A 22,605-nucleotide genomic window follows, 5' to 3' on the forward strand; every position below is an offset into this window, starting at 1 on the left:
GAAGGTCAGTGAATACGGAACATATCAAGACCTTTGAACGTTTCTTCAAGTGCAGTTGCAAAAACCATCAAGCGCTATGATGAAACTGCCTCTCATGAGGACCGCCACAGTAATGGAAGACCCATAGTCACCTCTGCTGCAGAGGATAAGTTCATTAGAGTTACCAGCCTCAGAAATTGCAGCCCAAATAAATGCTTCACAGAGTTCAAGTAACAGACACATCTCAATATCAACTGTTCAGATGAGACTGTGTGAATCAGGCCTTCATGGTCGAATTGCTGCAAAGAAACCACTACTAAAGGACACCAATAAGAAGAAGAGACTTGCTTGGGCCAAGAAACACGAACAATGGACATTAGACGGGTGGAAATGTGTCCTTTGGTCTGGAGTCCAAATTTGAGATTTTTGGTTCCAACCGCTGTGTCTTTGTGAGACGCAGTGTCGGTGAACGGATGATGTAATTTTTTAAAACATTTTAGTCATTTAGCAGACACTCTTATCCAGAGCCACTTACAGTTAATGAGTGCATACATTTTCATACTGGCCCCCCGTGGGAAACGAACCCACAACCCTGGCATTGCAAGCGCCATGCTCTACCAACTGAGCTACAGGGGACCTCCAGATGTGTATTTCCCACCGTAAAGCATGGAGGAGGAGGTGTTACGGTGTGGGGGTGCTTTGCTGGTGACACTGTCTGTGATTTATTTAGAATTCAAGGCACACTTAACCAGCATGGCTACCACAGCATTCTGCAGCGATATGCCATCCCATCTGGTTTGGGCTTAGTGGGACTATAATTTGTTTTTCAACAGGACAATGACCCAACACACCTCCAGGCTATGTAAGGGCTATTTTACCAAGAAGGAGAGTGATGGAGTGCTGCATCAGATGACCTGGCCTCCACAATCCCCCGACCTCAACCAAATTGAGATGGTTTGGGATGAGTCGGACTGCAGAGTGAAGGAAAAGCAGCCAACAAGTGCTCAGCATATGTGGGAACTCCTTCAAGACTGTGGAAAATAATTCCAGGTAAAGCTGGTTGAGAGAATGCCAAGAGTGTGCAAAGCTGTCATCAAGGCAAAGGGTGGTTATTTGAAGAATCTCAAATATAAAACATATTTTGCTTTGTTTAACACTTTTTTGGTTACTACATGATTCCATTTGTGTTATTTCATAGTTTTGATGTCTTCACTATTATTCTACAATGTAAAAAAATAAAATAAAAAATAAAAAAATAAACTTGAATGAGTAGGTGTTCTAAAACTTTTGACCGGTAGTGTATATTAATTAAATATTTTCTACAATTGTAAGGCGATTCTGTATTGTCTTTGTCATAGCCACAGTATGCCAGTTTCACAGTAATAAAACATTCATAATTACATTAGCTGACTGAACTGCCATACACAGTGCTCAAGGACAGACATACAATATGGATTGTTTAAAATATGTCAATTTTCTGGCATATATGGTACTGATGAGGTTGAGGACACTGATAGCCCCTTACTATACACTGTGTCTGTCTACTGTATTTGTGCATCTCAGTTATTATATTGCTTGTGTGGTAAAATAATAAAAAGGGGGCATCATCGTCTCCGTAGTCGTCACATGACATGTCGATGACCAATAAGAACTTCAGTAACTTTTTTGCTATTTGATAAAGAACGATGAGCAAAGACAAAGCTGGAAATGACTGCATTTATTCGTGGAGATCCCCATTATCCCAAATCATCCGTCTTTAGTCAAAGTATTTGTTTTTTTTATATTCGGATTTTATATGACATCCAAAGTGGCCAAAGTTTTGCAGCATTGCATTTAATAGGTTTAATTATCGTCGACGTCTGGCCTACCTCATAGGTAATCAAATGTTGGGAGAAAAGGCACAAGGTAAGTCTAATATCCCCTAGTTGAATCTGTAAAATTGTCTTAAACTTTGGATATGCCAACATTAACTTTGTAAACCCACAGATAGGCCTATGCAATATTTTATACATAGAGTAATATGCCTCTAATGTTTTGTTGTAGCAAGTCCATTTCGAATAGCCTATTTAAAGTAATTAGGAAGGAGATAGACCACAATTTTAATTAATAAATTATGTCTGCACTTCCCATATTTGTGGCGAAGCCTTAAAGCATAATGCATCTAGACAAATATTATATAAACCTTGCATAAGCCTTCAGCAGGCTATCCGAGGAATAAGCTATTCGATAAGTTCAAAAGTATTTATCCTTGAACACTTTTATTTTTGGTTTGTTTGGCTTCTTCATGTCTCAGTAAGAAAAATCAGAACAAATATTACACTAGCTACCTAGTTTGGCGCATTTGAAATCAAAATGGTACAAAATGAAATGCTTCCTCTCGACATCTGGACTTGAGATATAGAGTAGGCTAATAGATTTCGATATCTTTAAAGCTGTTTGCATAATTGCCAAAACGGCAAATAGAGTCAATATGAATCAGTGAATCGAATTGAATTCTACAAAATAGCTTATGCCCAAACAAAATAATTAAGCCTACTTATCTGATATAACCTAATCTTCCTATTTTGTCAAAATTAATGACAGTACGCTAGTTAATAGACTAACGCTCCTTGTTGAAATGTATTGTTGAAACGGCCTTGAAATATAATGAAGTCATATGCATGGGGTCTGCGTTTACTTTTATAGATCTACCCTAGCACATATCTAACGCCTATTGATGTGAAAGTATACGTCTATCCTTTGATGCGAAGGCCTACTCATTTCTTGTAAAACATATTGCTGTTCACATCAATATGGCCTAATTTAGTCTACATCTTAATAACGAAAACAAAAACGACTGATGATTATGATAATAGTAATATCAATAACAACAAACAACATGAATAATAATAACAGTAATTGCAATAAATATAATTATAGCCTAACAATGATAAATAATATTAATATTAATATAAATATTATTATTATTAATAATGATACTCATAATAATAATCATAAGATTAATAAGAAAAATACTACTAATAATAGGCCTACTAATAATATGAATAATAATGGATATCATCACCTTCGGTCATCCTCCATTCCTTTTTGATACCATGTTGGTTCACGGCATTCTCCTTCAGATTTGACATCTCTAACCGTTTATTAGGTAGCAAGAAAGAGTACACCGTCCCGCATAGGTTGTTTTCTAAATATAGGTTGTCGCATCCACGGCTAATTGACCAATCTCCCAATAGAAGAGCCTTGAGTACAGGACCTGTGCGCGTGTCGAAGGCTATGCGTGCGAGGCGTATAAAGACAGAAGACTACTGAAGCTGAAGCGCGCGTGGACCGTATTGTGTGTGTGGATTATAAAACGCGTTATTCTATCCTGGTCTGGGGCATTTCATGATTAATAGGATTAAGCACTTGGAAGAAGGGGACAATAAAGGTATCCAACTATGCGCCTAATATTTGGTGTATTTTGGGCTCAACGAATCTGTCTAAACATTTGCCTGTTTTATTTTAGGATAATGTTGGTTGGCCCTAATAGACGTTACATAATTCTATATTTTTTGAATTAAATTGGATTTGTATAAACTATTAATATTTTTAAAAAATGGTATGCTCGCATATAGTATGGAATCATCAGTCTTATGTTTGTGAAATAGACAAACGATTGCCAATCAGCTCTCTTAAAAATGTGAATATCACCAGATCATAATAATAATAATAATAATAATAATAATAATAATAATAATATGCCATTTAGCAGACGCTTTTATCCAAAGCGACTTACAGTCATGCGTGCATCATCAATTTATCATGTTCAATGTGGAAATCAATAAACTTCTGCATTCTTCGCCTATGTGCATTATGATATGTCAAACCATATTAAGATCATAATTATTAATAGCCAAACTTTTTTTTGTTAGGTTTTAGGCCTATTGGAATTAAGTTTGATTTAAAGCAGACATTTTATTCACAACTGCTATGCATCCTGCAATTTGGTCCTGTGTTTTCTAATTTGTCAAGGGCAGTAAATGCATTTGATTAAGAAACGGTACATTATTTGAATGAATTGATTAATTACATCCCTGTGTCATCCGTTTTTCTTGACCCTTGATTTTATTTGCGAACTAGGCGTCCCTTTGAAAGTAATGGACTACACCTATGATGCAGATTTGGAAGAATTGTGTCCTGTTTGTGGAGATAAGGTCTCAGGATACCACTATGGACTCCTTACATGTGAAAGTTGTAAGGTATTTTCATTTGGAATAACTCATTATTTAAAATGTCCTTTCCCCCCCTTGTGTTTGTGGGTTTTGTGGCCCATCAACCTAATGTCGATATTTTCTCCAGGGCTTCTTCAAGAGGACAGTCCAGAACAATAAGAGGTACACTTGTGCAGAAAACCAGGAGTGTAAAATAGACAAAACACAGCGGAAGAGATGTCCCTTCTGCCGATTCCAGAAATGCCTCAATGTTGGCATGAGATTAGAAGGTATGGTTCTCCTCATCATTCTTCCCCTTCATTTGACGTTATCAGTGAGAGCATTTCAACATTATTGTCCAGAATAAATATACCCTTAATGTTGTGCTATATTTTTCCATATGCATATATATATATATATATATTTATGACTGTAGATCTATTTGCATTTTGTAATAATTTGCTATTCGCCTAAAATATGTAGATTTCTTCTTTATGGCCGGTAGGCCTACAATGGATGCCTGTTTTAGCAATCAGTTGCATCTGGATTGTTAAATGTTTTTGCAAAAGTTGTAGTGGTAGCTTTGAATTAGGGACAGACAATATACAGACTAGAGCGGTTTAGCATGAGGGTCCACGTGGTTTTGTGAGGGGCTAGAGCGCGCAAAACATGAGGGGGCCAGAGCGCGGATTGCGCCAGTGATTCCCAGGCATGTGATGCGAGAAAGCACCTGTTTCCGTGGAGAAATTACACATTCTTGACCTGCTGATAAAACTCTGGGCTTCTCGCTGAGGTTTTAAACGGATACGTTCTATTTACATCAACAAGGTTAACGTTATGTAACTGCAAAGGCATTAGCTTATGTTGTGTACAGTAAATTGTCAAAAAGATAATTCAAATGTGTAATAGAATAAAGGAGAATGGGTCACACTTTCAACAAACTATCTGTTAATGAGCAACTGCTTGCTACGGTTATGGTTAGGGTAAGGTTAGTAGATAGTTAGTTGAAATGCTACTGATACATTTGAGTCATTTAGCAGATGCTCTTATCCAGAGCCACTTACAGTTAGTGAGTGCATACATTTTCATACTGGCCCCCCGTGGGAAACGAACACACAACCCTGGCGTTGCAAGCGTCATGCTCTACCAACTGAGCTACAGTCTATCCAAATAAAGTGTTACCGGAGTATGATACCCTGGTGGTTGTTTTACATTGCTTTTTCAAAAAATTGGTTCAGGAAACTGCCAAACACATTCCTGACTAAATTAGGCTATTTTCCTGTGCACTTGTTATGGCTGTATTTTCAATGATAGATGTTTGCATGAGTTTCTTTATAAGGACTTATACATTACCAGTCAAAAGTTTGGACACACCTACTCATTCAAGGGTTTGTCTTTATTTTTACATTGTAGAATAATAGTGAAGACATCAAAACTATGAAATAACACATATGGAATCATGTAGTAACCAAAAAAGTGTTAAACAAATCAAAATATATTTTATATTTGAGTATCTTCAAATAGCCACCCTTTGCCTTGATGACAGCTTTGCACACTCTTGGCATTCTCTCAACCAGCTTCATGAGGTAGTCACCTGGAATGCATTTCAATTAACAGGTGTGCCTTCTTAAAAGTTAATTTGTGATTTTTTTTTCCTTCTTAACGCGTTTGAGCCAATCAGTTGTGTTGTAACAAGGTAAGAACAGCTCAAATAAGCAAAGAGAAACAACAGTCCATCATTACTTTAAGACATGAAGGTCAGTCAATACTTAAAATGTCAAGAACTTTGAAAGTTTCTTCAAGTGCAGTCACAAAAACCATCAAGCGCTAAGATGAAACTGGCTCTCATGAGGACTGCCACAGGAATGGAAGACCCAGAGTTACCTCTGCTGCAGAGGATAAGTTTATTAGAATTACCAGCCTCAGAAATTGCAGCCCAAATAAATGCTTCACAGAGTTCAAGTAACAGACACATCTCAACATCAACTGTTCAGAGGAGACTGTGTGAATCAGGCCTTCATGGTCAAATTGCTGCAAAGAAACCACTACTTAAGGACACCAATAATAAGAAGAGACTTGCTTGGGCCAAGAAACACGAGCAATGGACATTAGGCCAGTGGAAATGTGTCCTCTGGTCTGGAGTCCAAATTGGAGATTTCTGGTTCCAACTGCCGTGGCTTCGTGAGACGCAGTGTGGGTGAACAGATGATCTCTGCATGTGTATTCCCCACCGTAAAGCACGGAGGAGGAGGTGTTATGGTGTGGGGGTGCTTTGCTGGTGACACTGTCTGTGATTTATTTAGAATTCAAAGCCCACTTAACCAGCATGGCTACCACAGCATTCTGCAGCGATACGCCATCCCATCTGGTTTGGGCTTAGTGGGGCTATCATTTGTTTTTCAACAGGACAATCACCCAACACCTCCAGGCTGTTTAAGGGCTATTTTACCAAGAAGGAGAGTGATGGAGTGCTGCATCAGATGACCTGGCCTCCACAATCCCCCGACCTCAACCCAATTGAGATTGTTTGGGATGAGTTGGACTGCAGAGTGAAGGAAAAGCAGCCAACAAGTGCTCAGCATATGTGGGAACTCCTTCAAGACTGTTGGAAAAGCATTCCAGGTGAAAATGCCAAGAGTGTGCAAAGCTCTCATCAAGGCAAAGGGTGGCTACTTGAAGAATCTCAAATTAAAATGTATTTTGATTTGTTTAACACTTTTTTGGTTACTACATGATTCCATATGTGTTATTTGTCCAATTTGCAATTTGTAAGTCGCTCTGGATAAGAGCGTCTGCTAAATGACGAAAATTTAAAAATGTAAACAATTTCACTTTTGACTGGTACTGTATAAGGAATTATTTTACACGAGTGACATTTGTCCATGATATCTTTCTGGCTATAGTAGCCTAGTAACAAATTGCATATACAGATCCACTGTTGTCGATCTAGTTCTGTTTCTCAACGTGATGTCTCTTCCTTTGATAGCGGTGCGTGCAGACCGCATGCGTGGGGGCAGGAATAAGTTTGGCCCCATGTACAAGCGGGATAGAGCCATGAAGCAGCAGAAGAAGGCTTTGATCCGTTCCACAGGCTTCAAGCTGGAGTCTGCTCCTCCACAGCTCTCCCCTGTACAGACTAACTATGGCTTCACCGGCACCCTGCACAGCCTCCCCTCCCTCCCCAAAGGGCTCATGCCCTCCATCCCAGCCTCCAACAATGCCACAGACTACGAGGCCAGCCTCTACGGACCCCCCTCCCTGGGGGTGGCCATGCAGCCCCATGGACCCCTGCCCACCCAGTACCAGTACACAGCATTCCCCAGTAGGGCCATCAAGTCTGAGTACCCTGACCACTACACAAGCTCCCCAGAGTCTCTGGTGGGGTACCCCTTACCGGACGTGTACCCCACCGGTGGCTCCCCGCAGGCTCCCAGCCTGCCCCCCCTTGTGCTGGAGCTGCTGCGTTGCGACCCAGACGAGATGCAGGTGCAGAGTAAGATTATGGCCTTCCTGCAGCAGGAGCAGAGTGGCCGGGGCCGGCAGGAAAAGCTCAGCACCTTCAGCCTCATGTGTCGCATGGCAGACCAGACTCTGTTCTCCATAGTGGAGTGGGCCAGGAGCTGCATCTTCTTCAAGGAGCTCAAGGTAAGCTCCCAGGCTCCAGTCCACACAGAAACGATAGGCGAGAGATGCACATTGAGAAAGTATCCTTATAACCATGATCACAGTATCATATATTATCATTGTAATGATCTTATTATTCCACTTAATAGATAAGTGATATCAAGAACATTCAAGAATAAATTATAGAGGTAGAGCTTTATCTTTTGGTTACCTGATGTTCTTGCTGGAACGCTGCACCCACACACAGGTATTCGCAGTAAAGAATGAAGGCCTGTGTAAAATGTTATATTTATTATGACAGATAGCTGTCATTGTTTCTGCCCCTCCTTGTTCCTGGTGGTGGCACTCAAACAGAGCAGCAGTTAAGGAGATGACACCATAACCCAGTCTGGGTAATGATTTCAGATGCATCACTGTCCAAGCCAGATAGGCCTTGTACTTTAATTATCTTTGTCAACTGAATGGTGTATTTTAGTTGTGCCATACTGTACAGCATAAGTTATGGCTCCAGTCAAATTTTACTCCCGGCCCCAGAGAGAGACATCAATACTGTTGTTGGACACTGTAGTAGCTGACCTGGATATGTTATGTTACAGAGACAATGCAAGGAGACAAAGCATGCTGGTCTTGATGAGGGACAGTATTTATTTTTAAAATACAAAATACATTTATAATAAAAAATATTATCGCAGTTTACCCTTCATTGGTATCAGAAGTCTGATGACACTATGTTGTGATAAGAGCATCTGCTAAAGGAACTACATTTAATTGTATATGTAAAAATGGACAATTGCAAAGCATGCTAAGTATTATTCTAATGAGCTCCGCCCGACACAAGGCCAATAATAATACCCAGTGTGCTTTGCAGTTAATTTTGGTATGTTCATTTTCATATATATATTTACATTTTGGTCATTTAGCAGACACTCTTATCCAGAGCGACTTACAAATTGCAAATTGGACAAATAACACATATGGAATGAAAAAAACACATCTCAGTTATAGCAAGTAAAACGTTTCTGTAACCGTTACCGAGAATGTTGTTGTTGTTCGGGCCAGCTACTTGCAAATGAATTTCTGTACTTTAAAATACAAAATACATGTATTTTAATGAAATACATTTCAAAATACAAGTATTTTGTAGTCTATTTTGATACATTGATCTTTATGGTATTTTGTAATTGTATTTTGTCATTGTTACCCATCCATGATGAAGGCTGACCAGTGGTATTGCTCAATGGTCACTGTGCTATTTGTTCATGCTGTCCTCAGCCAGAGAATGGTTTGCGACGGGAACTTACTAACGGATTGTTTGCTCTTTGCAACGTGAAACATTAGAAAACATGTAGCACCAGGTCTGAATTGAAGCGTATATTTAGAAGCAACTTTTTGTCACGTTATTGTTATCTCTCTCTCAGCCTTATCTCAGAGACAGTGAGTCCATTGTGTGGATTTTCTGATGGGCCACACTCCCTGAGTGAGAAAGGAAAATGGTACAGTGCCTTCAGAAAGTATTCATACCCCTTGACTTATTTCACATATTGTTGCGTTACAGCCTGAAATCAAAATGGATTAAATATATAAAAAAATCCTCACCCATCTACACACAATACCCCATATTGACTAAGTGAAAACATGTTTGTAGAAATCTCTGCAAACCTATTGAAAATTAAATACAGAAAAAATCATTTACATAAGTATTCACACCCCTGAGTCAATACTTTTTAGAAGCACATTTGGCGGCGATTATAGCTTTGAGTCGTCTTGGGTATGTCTGTATCAGATTTTCTCCCATTCTTCCTTGCAGATTTTTTCAAGCTCAGTTAAGTTAGATGGGGAGCGTTGGTGAACAGGAATATTAAAGTCTTACCACAGATTTTCAATGGGATTCAAGCCTGGGCTTTGGTTTGGCCACTCAAGGGCTTTCACATTCTTGTTCTGAAGCCATTCCAGCGTTGCTTTGGCTCTATGCTTGGGGTCATTGTCCTGTTGGAACGTAAATCTTCTCCCCAGTCTAAGTTCGTTTGCACTCTGAAGCAGGTTCTCATCAAGGATTGGCCTGTATTTGGCTCCATTCATTGTTCCCTCTATCCTTACCAGTCTCCCAGTCCCTGCCGCTGAAAAGCATCTCCATAGCATGATGCTGCCATCACCATGCTTCATGGTAGGGATGGTGTTAGACAGGTGATGAGCTGTGCCTGGTTTTCCCCAGACATAGCGCTTTACATTCAGGCCAAAGAGCAATTTTTATCTCATCAAACCACATAATCTATTGCCTTATGCTCTCAGAGTCTTTCACGTGCCTTTTTGCAAACTCCAGGCGTGGTGTCATGTGCCTTTTTCTCAGGAGTGGCTTCTGTCTGGCCACTCTCCCATAAAGTCCAGATTGGTGAAGTGCTGTAAAGACTGTTGTCTTTCTGGCAGGCTCTCCCATCTCAGGAACTCTGTAGTTCTGTCAGAGTGGTCATTGGGTTCTTGGTCACCTCCTTCACCAAGGTCCTTCTTACCCGGTTGCTCAGTTTGGTTGGACGGCCAGCTCTAGGCAGAATCTGGGTAGTTCTATATTTTTTCAATTTCCCAATGATGGAGACCACTGTGCTCTTGGAAACTTTCAACACTGTAGAAATTGTTTTATACCCTTCCCCAGATATATGCCATATCACAATTCTATAGTATAGTTTCTGCTCTGACATGCACTGTCAACTGTGGGACCTTATATAGACAGGTGTGTTTCTTTCTAAATCATGTCCAAACAATTTAATTGGCCACAGGACTCCAATCAAGTTGTAGTGACATCTCAAGGATGATCAAAGGAAATTGCACCTGAGGTCAATTTAGAGTGTCATAGCAAAGGGGTTTGAATACTTATGTAAATGATACCCAAGACGACTCAAAAATACCCAAGACGACTCAAAGCTATAATCGCTACCAAAGGTGCTTCTACAAAGTATTGACTCAGGGGTGTGAATACTTATGTAAATGAGATACTGTATTTAATTTACAATACATTTTCAAAAATGTCTAAAAACATGTTTTCACTTTGTCATTATGGAGTATTGTGTGTAGATGGGTGAGAACAAAATACATGTAATCAATTTTGAATTCAGGCTGTATCACTACAATATGTGGAACAAGTCAAGGGGTATGAAGACTTTCTGAAGGCACTGTATCTCTGTATAGGCTGTGTCAGAGGGATACACACAGTGGCCAGTGGCCCCTCACTTTAGTTTCCTTTAGTCTTTCTTTAGGGGTGGCAGGCCTATATGCCTATGAGGACCCACGTTCTAATGCAGTGATCAGTGGTTAGTAGTTACGGCAGGATCATCAGGACTATGGTGTAAGACCTGACTGGGGAGGAGAATTCTGCCCCTGGACAAACAATGGTCTGAGACATAACATCAACGATAGTGATGGGGTTTCGTTTTGAAATAATATCAGATAAAATGGTCATCAAATCTTATTTTAGTACATTGTATGTAATCTCATCTAGCTATGGGATTATGATTATGGAGAATGTGAGAGCCTCTTATGTGTCTCTGTGTGTATGTGAGTGTGCGTGTGTGAAATATTTTGTGTTGGTCCTGTAGGTCCAACCCGGGAGCAAGATTGGACTTCTCCTCTGGACAGATATATAGTTTCATTCGAGGGGTAGTAATTCTGTCATCCCCGTGCCAGATGAATGTGTGTCCGGGTGCGGGACAATGCTATTAGGGGGCTACAGCAACACTCAGTGTGTCACCAGCTGCAGAATTACTGACTGAGTCGTCCTTCGGCTCCCAGAGTAATATGTGCTAGCAGTGAGTGTCCAATCACCCCCCCCCCCCCTGGCCACCTCAGCCCCTCACACACCACACACTCCTGTCGGCTTTAATGGGCAGGGCTAGGGGGGTGACGGAGGACAGGGAGAGGTGAGGAGGTGGGAGAGGTCATCTCTGTGGCTCGTAAATGCAGCGTGATGAGACGCGAGACACTGACACCAGCCCCAGATGCTGGAAATATGGCACAAGGACCCTCATCTTCCTCTCTTGGTTTTATAGTCACCCCATTTATCTGTCCACGTAGCTATGGTGTGTTTCAGGTGGAACCACACTATCCCATGTCGATGCTAGCTTTTAAGGGGGTTGATATTAAATTGATGCCCGCTTGAGGTTGTAATATCAGTGTAGGCTGTTTTATTTGACATTGGGTTTGACATTAGATTGGTTCTCCACTACCACTATGTTTTGCCAGCTGTGTGGAATGAGTTTGAGCTTTGAGGTGACCTGTTGTTTTCTGTTTATTCTTTGAGGTGGGGGATCAGATGAAGCTTCTTCACAACAGTTGGTCTGAGCTGCTGGTCCTGGACCATGTCTTCAGACAAGTGCAGCATGGGAAGGAGAGCAACCTGCTCTTGGTTACTGGCCAGGAGGTAAGCAGCCTTGCAGTTCCAACATAAAAATAATGCAATGCTCATTCATTAATGAATACCAGAAATACATACAGTCTCACACACACATGCATTCATCATGTAGTCATTACAAATACACAACCTCTATGGATAGCAATAAATATTTGTGTAGATAGATTTATTTTGCAATAATGTGTCTCTACAAAGTAATTACTGTTATTACATTGTTCCAATGTAATTACCACACATTATTTTAGTGACACAATATAAATTGGGACTATATCCACAAATAGATAGATAGATAGCCTACTACTGTAAGCGGAGACCCTGGTAGTGTAAGGAGTGCCTATCCCTGACCAAATGATGACCCACACAGATGCCTGCTCTTGTTTTTCCACATTTGGTCATGTTTGGAGATGCAGAATAGAACAGGAAAAAACAACCATCAGCTGACAGGCTTCAGCTTGTCTCTGCAGCTTGTAACTGACTCCTGGGTGGAGAGGAGAAATATAGCTGTTTGTTTTTATTTGTCTCTTGTTGAAATGCCGTTATTTATTTATCATAAGACAGCAGGAAAACTTAAAGCATTTTTATCTACAGACTAGGTTTGTGGGAACAGGAGGAAGTGCTATTATTTCTAGAAACTGCTATGGGAATTGGAGGATTTAACGTCCAATATGTTACATAAATTATCAATCTCATTCATTTAGAAAGTCGTGAGAAGCTACGGCTGACTCATTATATGGCATCTATGTATTTGTACTGAAGCTGTACTGTACTGTAATTCAGTACATTTGTACTGTATGTGGTGGGTTTCCAGCACAATTTAAAGCCTGTATATACAGTACAATATAATGTTGTCCTCCTGTGTGGTATTGCAGATGGATCTGTCATCCATGGGGTCCCAGGCAGGGGTGACTCTTTCAGGCCTGGTCCAGAGAGGACAGGAGTTGGCTGGGAGGCTGCTGACCCTGCAGGTGGACAGGAGAGAGGTTGCCTGCCTTAAGTTCCTCCTCCTCTTCAATCCCAGTGAGTAGACCACATGGATAGACAGTACCAGTCAACATGTTGGACACACCTACTCATTCCAGGGTTTTTCTTTATTTTTACTATTTTCTACATTGTAGAATAATAGTGAAGACATCAAAACTATGAAATAACACATATGGAATCATGTAGTAACCAAAATAGTGTTAAACAATTCAAAATATATTTTATATTTGAGATTCTTCAAATAGCCACCCTTTGCCTTGATGACAGCTTTGCACACTCTTGGCATTCTCTCAACCAGCTTCACCTGGAATGCTTTTCCAACAGTCTTGAAGGAGTTCCCACATATGCTGAGCACTTGTTGGCTGCTTTTCCTTCACTCTGCGGTCCGACTCATCCCAAACAATCTCAATTTGGTTGAGGTCGGGGGATTGTGGAGGCCAGGTCATCTGATGCAGCACTCCATCACTCTCCTTCTTGGTAAAATAGCCCTTACACAGCCTGGAGGTGTGTTGGGTCATTGTCCTGTTGAAAAACAAACGATAGTCCCACTAAGCCCAAACCAGATGGGATGGCGTATCGCTGCGTATCGGTAGCCATGCTGGTTAAGTGTGCCTTGAATTCTAAATAAATCACAGACGGTGTAACCAGCAAAGCACCCCCACACCATAACACCTCCTTCTCTTTGCTTTACGGTGGGAAATACACATGCAGAGATCATTTGTTCACCCACACCGCGTCTCACAAAGACACAGTGGTTGGAACCAAAAATCTCCAATTTGGACTCCAGACCAGAGGACACATTTCCACTGGTCTAATGTCCATTGCTCGTGTTTCTTGGCCCAAGCAAGTTTCTTCTTATTATTGGTGTCCTTTAGTAGTGGTTTCTTTGCAGCAATTCAACCATGAAGGCCTGATTCACACAGTCTCATCTGAACAGTTGATGTTGAGATGTGTCTGTTAATTATTATTATTTGGGCTGCAATTTCTGAGGCTGGTAACGCAAATGAACTTATCCTCTGCAGCAGAGGTAACTCTGGGTCTTCCATTCCTGTGGCAGTCCTCATGACAGCCAGTTCCATCATAGCACTTGATGGTTTTTGCGACTGCAATTTCGGTATTGACTGACCTTCATGTCTTAAAGTAATGATGGACTGTCGTTTCTCTTTGCTTATTTGAGCTGTTCTTGCCATAATATTGACTTGGTCATTTACCAAATAGGACTATCTTCTGTATACCCCCCTAGTCACAACACAACTGATTGGCTCAAACGCATTAAGAAGGAAAGACATTTCACAAATTAACTTTTAAGAAGGCACACCTGTTAATTAAAATGCATTCCAGGTGACTACCTCATGAAGCTGGTTGAGAGAATGCCAAGAGTGTGCAAAGCTGTCATCAAGGCAAAGGGTGGCTATTTGAAGAATCTCAAATTAAAATGTATTTTGATTTTTTAAACACTTTTTGGTTACTACATGATTCCATATGTGTTATTTCATAGTTTTCATGTCTTCACTTTTATTGTACAATGTAGGAAATAGTAAAAATAACGAAAAACCCTTGAATTAGTAGGTCTTCTAAAACTTTTGACTGGTAGTGTAGATGTTCCAAAGCTCTGCATTAGTGGTGTTTAGGCTATGCGTGGAAGCCAGGAGATGCTAAATGTGTTTATGCTAATTAATAGGCAATTACCATGAGACCGGCAGTTATTTGCTTGACAATCACTAGCTGACAACATTTCATGGCCGCCGCAGCCCTAGGTGCAGTATATAGTGTCCATTTGTCAGGTTGTTTTTGCTAGCTAGCTAGCTTCATTCAGTTTAAGGGACACGTGCGCCAAATTATGTAAACACGCCCAAATGTGCAGAGCTTACCCACACAACGTGTTTAGGCAATACGCATGCCCTTAATTTGCAATGAAACAAATGCCAGATAGGCAAAGCAGCGAGGCAAATGCTGACCCTGTCCTTTAACAGTGACTGGAGTCAGGAACTGCGCGCAAGTCAATGATTTGAATGGATGGGGACATTGGGGAGGAAGGCATGCATACCCCAGGGCCGGTGTTATGGGCGGGCCTTAGGGGTCCTGGCAAAGCGAGAGGGCTCACTCTCGCAAAAATCTGTCCAAAATAAGCCCAATGGGTTTCTATGGGCTTAATGTACAGAGCTAAGCTTCCCGCCTTTGGGACAATGACTCCCAATGTTAGGATGGAGACATGAGCATCTCGTCATTATATACAGATCTCTGGTTTCAGCCACACGAATTGGAAAGGAAAGTTGGCAGGTGCACAGTGCACAGTTCGTATGATGGTTTCTCCTAAAGCAAATGTATGTTTTGCCAAAATAATATAATTACTCCTTTCTAAATAAAATTATTCAAAATACTTCCCCAGAGAGCATGACTTAGCCAATGATAATCATTAGCTTCATAAAAAAAATAGGCCTATGCCTATTTGGGAAGCCCCGAATTTGGGCAGTGCGTGTGACAATAGGCCTAGTTGACTATTGAGTTGTGGCTGTCAGTGAAAAGCATGTCAAATATGTGTGAAGATAATGTGTCTTGAATATCATTTGTAATGTTGATACAAGAAGAAGGGGAGGGGTGTGTGGCAAAGAAATGGCACATCTCTTTCCAAAATGCATGCACTCAGCTCCCCGGAATGTGTTTAGCTGTCTCCCGCTAATTCTTGTGCATTAATTGTTTCATTGTGTGAATTGTTTGCCCTTTGATTGTTTATTTGTATCAATTCCCCATTACACATGTCACCAGTAGGCCTAGCAAATGTACTGTTAATCCCTGTCATTTGGTTACATTAAGTTATGTTAATGCATGTATCAATTACAGTAATTTACTGTTCTCATTCTCGGAGTGGAAACGTTGTTTGCAGAGTTCACAACCTGCTACACTTGTGAGAAACAAGTTTTGGTTTATTTCATAACCATCCATTTTTTTATTGTCTTTTGTTTGGAGTGCATCCATATTTGTTTGGTTTCTCTGTCCTGATGACTTTTAGGGAGCACACGCACAGAAATACCTGGCCTGCTTAGCACAAATGTAGGAAAGTGCCCATTTGGGGATGACTGATTTCTGATTGTCTTAAAGGAAAACCACACCCAAACCCACTAATTCCTTTAATTTACAGTCTTAAATAACATGAGAATAATAGTTTGGTGACCAAATGTTTCCTTTTGGCGTTATAATAAGGTTGGTAGCAACATGGAAAATCGTTCTGGAAATCGGTTGAAGCTCAAGTCGACTACAAAATCCACAATGCAATGCTTTCTCCATGGGCTGGCTGGCAAACGTAGCTACACACAATAATATCAAAGACAAAATGAACATGTGAAGTAGCTGGTTAGCTGTAAAATCGCCTAAACAAACTGCACTATCAATTTAGGAGTCGACAATCTCACCATGTTCAAACTGCCGATCGATGTGCCTCACAGAGATGGGAAATGTTGCCCATGTTCCGGCAATGGGCCGCGCGGTGCATTCTCGGCGATACCGGGACAGAGCACTCTCCTTCAAGGAGTGAATGGGAGTCTATTGGGAGCTATCTCAAAAACCCAACATAAGCACGAATTTCGTCAACAAGAAGTACACCATTACAAATCTTTTCCGAGATGTGAGATAATTAGTTTGCTATCTGTTGTGTCGTATAGCTTTGGAATCGTGACATTACGTACTTTTGAGGAAAATAGGCAAGTTTCTCGACATATACACTGACTCTGAGAAGGGATTGCGTGATGACAGGATATTTTTTTGTTGTCATGTTGCGTGACGCAACGTGAACGCGATTGGTCGACAGTCTGCTGTGTGAGGCGTTATACGTTCATTCATTCATTGAATTCCTATATTTTTTCTATAATATATCTGGTAACGGCACATGCAACGCACCCTGAACTAAAGAGGCAAACAAATAGGAAAAATGTGCTAGAACCTCCGTTAAATTACACATTTCTCGAGGTAGGAATATAGCAAAAATATGATCAATGGCTAATTCCAGTGAAGACTGTAATATTCAAATGTGTCAGCATACTGAATTGTAATTGGATGCATTCTACTGTCATATCATATTGTGCTATGATTGGTTAAGACCACCCAGGTGGTAAGGTCATTGGAAAGATGATCATGGCCGGAGACACATGAACATGCCAGTTATAGCTAGTTAATAAAGAGCTACGTTTATAAATATCCTGTCGTCCTGCATTTTATTATTTTGTACAAAGCATACAAAACAAGACAAAGACATTGGCCAGTATTGAAATCTGACATGCATGATAGACGTTTTCGCGATCTTAAAGTCCTATTCCTATTAACTTCCAGTGTAGTCACAGTGCTACGTCATTTATCACCGTGCTACATAACTTTATCACAGTGCTACATCATACCAGCAGAATTTCTGCCTGCTTGAACGCCAATAACTCAGATACACATGAAAACATGAAATTACCCAGGGAATAGATGGAACATCACTCATAGATGCACAAAAACAATATAACATTCAAAATGGGTGAACCTTTCTTTTACTCAGCACTTCCACCACTAATAAGCTGAGCTTCTTCATTTTTTCTTCAGCTCACACAGTAAGTCAAGAAAGTCTGTTTTTTAACATCCATTGAGAATGATAATAGTTCCTCACAGTATTAGAAAAGTATTTTCAACACTTTCCTGGCCTCGATAATTACGAAGCCTTGGTGTGAAAGAGCAAAATGTCATGATCTGATGATCCCATATATCCAGTGGAAACGTCATAAAAAAACAGCTGTCTGTCCGGAACTGGCGCAGGAAACTCTGAGGGCCCATAATAGGCTAGTTGATACAATGTTGCAAATTCGCTAGCCACAGCTTCGGGCTGGACCCAGTTGATTGATTTGATACGTTGCACTTCACGAGCATAGCTCAAGTCAAGACAGATAGAAAGGGAGGCAGACAGGATATTTTCTACTGTTTTTATTTGTCGGCTTTAGGCCTATGTGTTTAGCCGCAAATGGATCACAGTGTATCAATGTGTCAATATAGCTGAGGCTGGTGCTCTCCCATTAGTTAAATTTTTGTCATTTTAATTCAGATTTTTATTATTAACCACGTGGCAATGATTTTGAGAAATTAGAACTTTATTATTGAAATTAAACTTTTCCACAAAAAATGATCAAAACTGGCACGCAGATCGGTAGAAATGGTAGGATAAATTGTAAACTCACAGGCCGCCTATGGTCTTCACTATAAAAATAAATTATAAAAATAAATTATGGAAATCGGCCAGCCCTGGCGCCTGTCCTGAGGTTTTGATGCAGTTTTAGTAATATACATTATTTTACCCATAAAAACCACCAGAATATTTCGAAAAAGCATTAGATAACAAAAAAGAATGACCATTTTTATATAATTGTATTTTCTATTTGGCTTTTCATAACAGCTTTTTAAATTAGATTATCACAGTGTAAGCACTGCCTACACTGCCTACCCTGACTGCACGACATACAGCTCATGTATAGCTTATTACAGCTAGCTCAAGAATGGAATAGATTTGTGATAGACCACATAACAGCACTTTTTTTCTCATCCTTGAAAATTATTATGGCCTTTCAAGTTCTGAATTTGATTAGGTTTGAGGTACTTCTTCACACTTTTTTGTAATGTTGCTGTGGTTTGGGCAAATAACTTTGTCAAAAGCTTAGTTGGAAATAGGTTTTAGTTGACAAGATGGTACGGATCTATTCAACCCACGCTGTCCCATTTATTTTGAAAGGCAGTAGTGACATTTTAAATGGAAATGTCACAGCCATTGATATATGTTTATTTTCCCAGAAGGTTACAACTGTTGTCTGAACCAATCCTTTATTCTCAGGTAAATTCACTTAATTAAATGTAGGGCCTTGTCAAAAGGCAACATTAACAAAGAAGACAACTCTACCCATTATTCCTTAATAGCACTCAATGGAACAATAATGGATGGGCCTATCAATCGATAGTCTGACTGACATTCATGCAGTTCCTTCTGCATATGTTGTGTGTATGGACAGCAGTTGCCCAGATTCCCTTAAGCGACAGCTATTTAGCGCCAGCGAGCTGGGAACAAAAGGCTTTAGAATAATGAGAGCACTCGTCACAGGCAGAAAATATTGCCATCTCCGTTGAATGTTTCATTCTGTCGCTCTCTCTCTCTCATCTTTCAATCAATGAGTCAGGTTTATCAGGGCAATTTAATTGCCCTTAAGCGTTTTGAAAAGATTATTCAAAATATTTAATTACTCTATGAATACCTCTCCTGGCAGGACTCAGCTGATGCTGAATAGAAGTCCATTTGAGGACTTCAAGCTATTGTCACACACACACACACACACACACACACACACACACACACACACACACACACACACACACACACACACACACACACACACACACACACACACACACACACACACACACACACTACACACACACACACACACACACACACACACACACACACACACACACACACACACACACACACACACACACACACACACACACACACACACACACACACACACACACACACACAACCCTGCTGCATGCTGTACATATCCAATGTACCAGACAATGAATATTGGTAATACACTGATGCAATTTCAATGCTAAAGTTTAGGCCTACACTTGATCACAAAAAGTTGCTGATGCTAACACTTAACACTGGGATTTGAGGAACAGTTTCAAATAAATAAATAAATATTCTCCCATTTATGTGATCATCTAGAGAGTAATTGAATCCCCTTAAAGCCCTTTCCTATGTCCCTGTCCAGATGTAAAGCTGTTGGAGAATCAAGCGTTTGTGGAGAGTGTTCAGGAGCAGGTGAATGGGGCTCTGCTGGAGTACACTCTGTGCACCTACCCCTTGTACCTGGACAAGTTCAGCCAGCTGGTGCTGCGTCTGCCAGAGCTGCGAGCCCTCAGCACCCAGGCAGAGGACTACCTGTGCTACAAACACCTGAGTGGGGAGGTGCCCTGCAACAACCTGCTCATCGAGATGCTGCATGCCAAGAGGGCCTGTGTATGAGCACCACGCTACCACCACCATACACCAGCAGACTGTCTGTGGGACTGACGCTGTGGAAGCGAAAGAGGGGGTTTACGATTACAGCTGAGAGAGAATGATGTGTGTGTTTGTGTTTGTGTGTGCATGCGTGCGTGAGCAGCCCCTCTGTCCCAGGTGTGTGTAAACAGAATATGGACTTGTGTTTTTGGCAGTTCTTTAAATGTACATAGTTATCAAATTTACAAAGCAAGCTTTATTATGATACTGTATGTAAATGTAACTTTTACCTTTTGTTGAATGCAGCAGAGTGTAGTCTTATATCAGAGCTAGTGGAGATATTTCAGATTCTTCAGATGAAAGAGGCACTATAACACACGTCATTCAGACTTGTCCTAGCCTTTCAAATATAGTGTAAACACTATATTTATTTGAGCACTTGTTCCTTTGTAAATTGTCACCAACTTTACCACATAAAATTGTTGTGTGAAAAATAGGTTATGTTCAATATAGTTTTTTTCTATTAGATATTGATATTCTAATATATTAACTACACGTGTTTACAAGAATCACATAAGCACACTCATATTCAGTTTAACCCTAAAATCGATGTCCGCGCCCCCGTGGAAATCTAATTAGCATAATACAAAGATCCACATACAAATCTGTCAGTTTAAGCTAGAGATATCTGTTTTTTATCTGCACTTCCGCATCTGCGGTGAAAGGTGACAGAGCTAGAGCGGTGTTTGTCAGACCATGAGACATCCAGAAAATCGGTCTTCTCACAAAATCACCTGTAGCGTCCAAACGTTTTGGCCTACAAAACTAATATGATTCCTCTATGGAAAGACGAGACTCACGAACACGATGGTGTTGTCCGTTTTGCTCTATGACCCCCACAAGCGTCTTGGGACTCGTCTGAATTCAGTACAGCCGATCTGCCAACCTCTGTCTGTAGCGTCTGAACAGTTTGGGCTGCACACTAATGTGTCTCTCACAAACACATACATGTCGGTTGGTCTGCTCTAGGACACCCACAGGCCTTACAAGACTCGTCTGAAGGTCCCCCGGTACCTGTTGAAATGAATGGAAGTAAATATGGAGACTGTTTAGTGCCAAAAATAAGGGGTTAAATACATGTAAGAAAAACAAACAATATGTTTCCTGATCTTTATTATCTCTCAGATATAGGACAGAGATGTCAGAACAAACTTCCGTTAGATTTTTTTGGGGGACTGTCTGTTGTTCCATGTAGTGAATCTGTTATTAAATGCATTTATACGGGCTAATAGCAGTAAAGCCCCCCCAAAAAATGCATCTAATTTTTTTAACATATTTTTGGGGGATACTTCAAAGGGTCTTTAAATTCAAAATCAAATAGCTAAATTATCGTTGGTATGACCTTCTTAAAACAATTCCATATAGCTTAGTAGAACCCCTGGCTTAGACAGAGCTTAGACTGTAAAGGGTTAATGACAGTCTGTTACTCCAATGAGATATTTGCTTAAAATGATAGAAAGAGAGAGAGAAACAGTGGAGCGGGAAAATGTGGCGCTGATGTGTGGGAGAGAATGAAAGGAAGCCATCTTCGGCTGCGGCCATTTCTTATTAAGAGATGAATGGAGGAGGGCCCCAGAAAGAGAAGCCCACATGTGTGGCCAGAAAAATGAACAACATAGAAAGCAATCTCTTATTAAGTAGACATGTTAAAAATTAAGCTTTATGGTATAAGTCCTCCAGCCTCTTACCAAAGAGCTGTCTACCCTGGCAACAGAGCCAGGTCAAGGATAGGGGGTCGTGCACAGTGGATGTGCTCCAGTCCCTTTGTAGTCACAGAATGAATGAAAACATGCAATTGGCAATGTATGCAATGTTTGCTTTTCTAGGTAAATGTGAAGGAGATCTAGGGAAATCCAATTGTATTGAAGTGTAAAGAGAAAATAGACCAATCGTACTTGAGAAATGGCAGATGAAGCGCAAAACAACAAGTATCAGGATTGCAAGGAATGAGGAACAACATCAACAACCACAGTAACAACATGTAACGCACATATCTGTTGCGTAATTTCAGCACATAGTGAAGCAACATGTTTGAATTGTTCCCTCATACAGACATGGCAGGGTTGGCTCTTTTAACTTCTTCTAGACAATCATAACACTTGCCTTAAGATAACCCTGGCCTGTCTATCTGTGAATATATGGACCATGGTTTTGTAACTGATATGCGTGTCATCTGTGCGTCTCCGCTGTAGTACATTTCAATTTTGAAACATGAGAAGATTAACACAGTGAGCTATACCAAGCTCAGATGTTTCAACACACAGACTTTTCTATTTGTAATTGGTTCTCTTGATGTTGCTTTTGCTTCTATTGGGTTTCACCTTATTATGTGAGGTCCCAGTCTTGGTTGT

General features: G+C 40.5%; 1 protein-coding gene across 2 annotated transcripts; it reads left to right on the forward strand.

The window, feature by feature from the left end:
* The first annotated feature begins 1,707 nt into the window (after positions 1 to 1,707).
* Positions 1,708 to 20,889, forward strand: LOC121551185 (nuclear receptor subfamily 5 group A member 2). 2 transcript variants are annotated; one of them, XM_041863734.2, is made up of 7 exons: positions 1,708 to 1,884; positions 4,102 to 4,220; positions 4,321 to 4,462; positions 7,159 to 7,817; positions 12,085 to 12,204; positions 13,065 to 13,212; positions 19,965 to 20,889. In XM_041863734.2, exons 1-7 carry the CDS (start codon positions 1,863 to 1,865, stop codon positions 20,216 to 20,218), a joined length of 1,464 nt encoding a protein of 487 aa, XP_041719668.1. In that variant the 5' UTR covers positions 1,708 to 1,862; the 3' UTR covers positions 20,219 to 20,889. The 2 variants fall into 2 exon arrangements, with proteins under 2 accessions (XP_041719668.1, XP_041719667.1); XM_041863733.1 differs by lacking the exon at positions 1,708 to 1,884 and adding an exon at positions 3,323 to 3,409.
* Positions 20,890 to 22,605: the final 1,716 nt, after the last annotated feature.

This window comes from Coregonus clupeaformis, chromosome 18 (assembly GCF_020615455.1).
Source record: "Coregonus clupeaformis isolate EN_2021a chromosome 18, ASM2061545v1, whole genome shotgun sequence".
NCBI classification, from domain to species: Eukaryota; Metazoa; Chordata; class Actinopteri; order Salmoniformes; family Salmonidae; genus Coregonus; species Coregonus clupeaformis.

What these genes read in the sequence shown, in the direction of transcription:
- LOC121551185 (XM_041863733.1), top strand. Translation starts at nt 3,367, where the DNA reads ATGATTAATAGGATTAAGCACTTGGAAGAAGGGGACAATAAAG. An exon ending in TGTTGGCATGAGATTAGAAG is followed by an intron (nt 4,463 to 7,158) that starts GTATGGTTCTCC and finishes TTCCTTTGATAG; the next exon opens with CGGTGCGTGCAGACCGCATG. An exon ending in CCTCCTCCTCTTCAATCCCA is followed by an intron (nt 13,213 to 19,964) that starts GTGAGTAGACCA and finishes GTCCCTGTCCAG; the next exon opens with ATGTAAAGCTGTTGGAGAAT.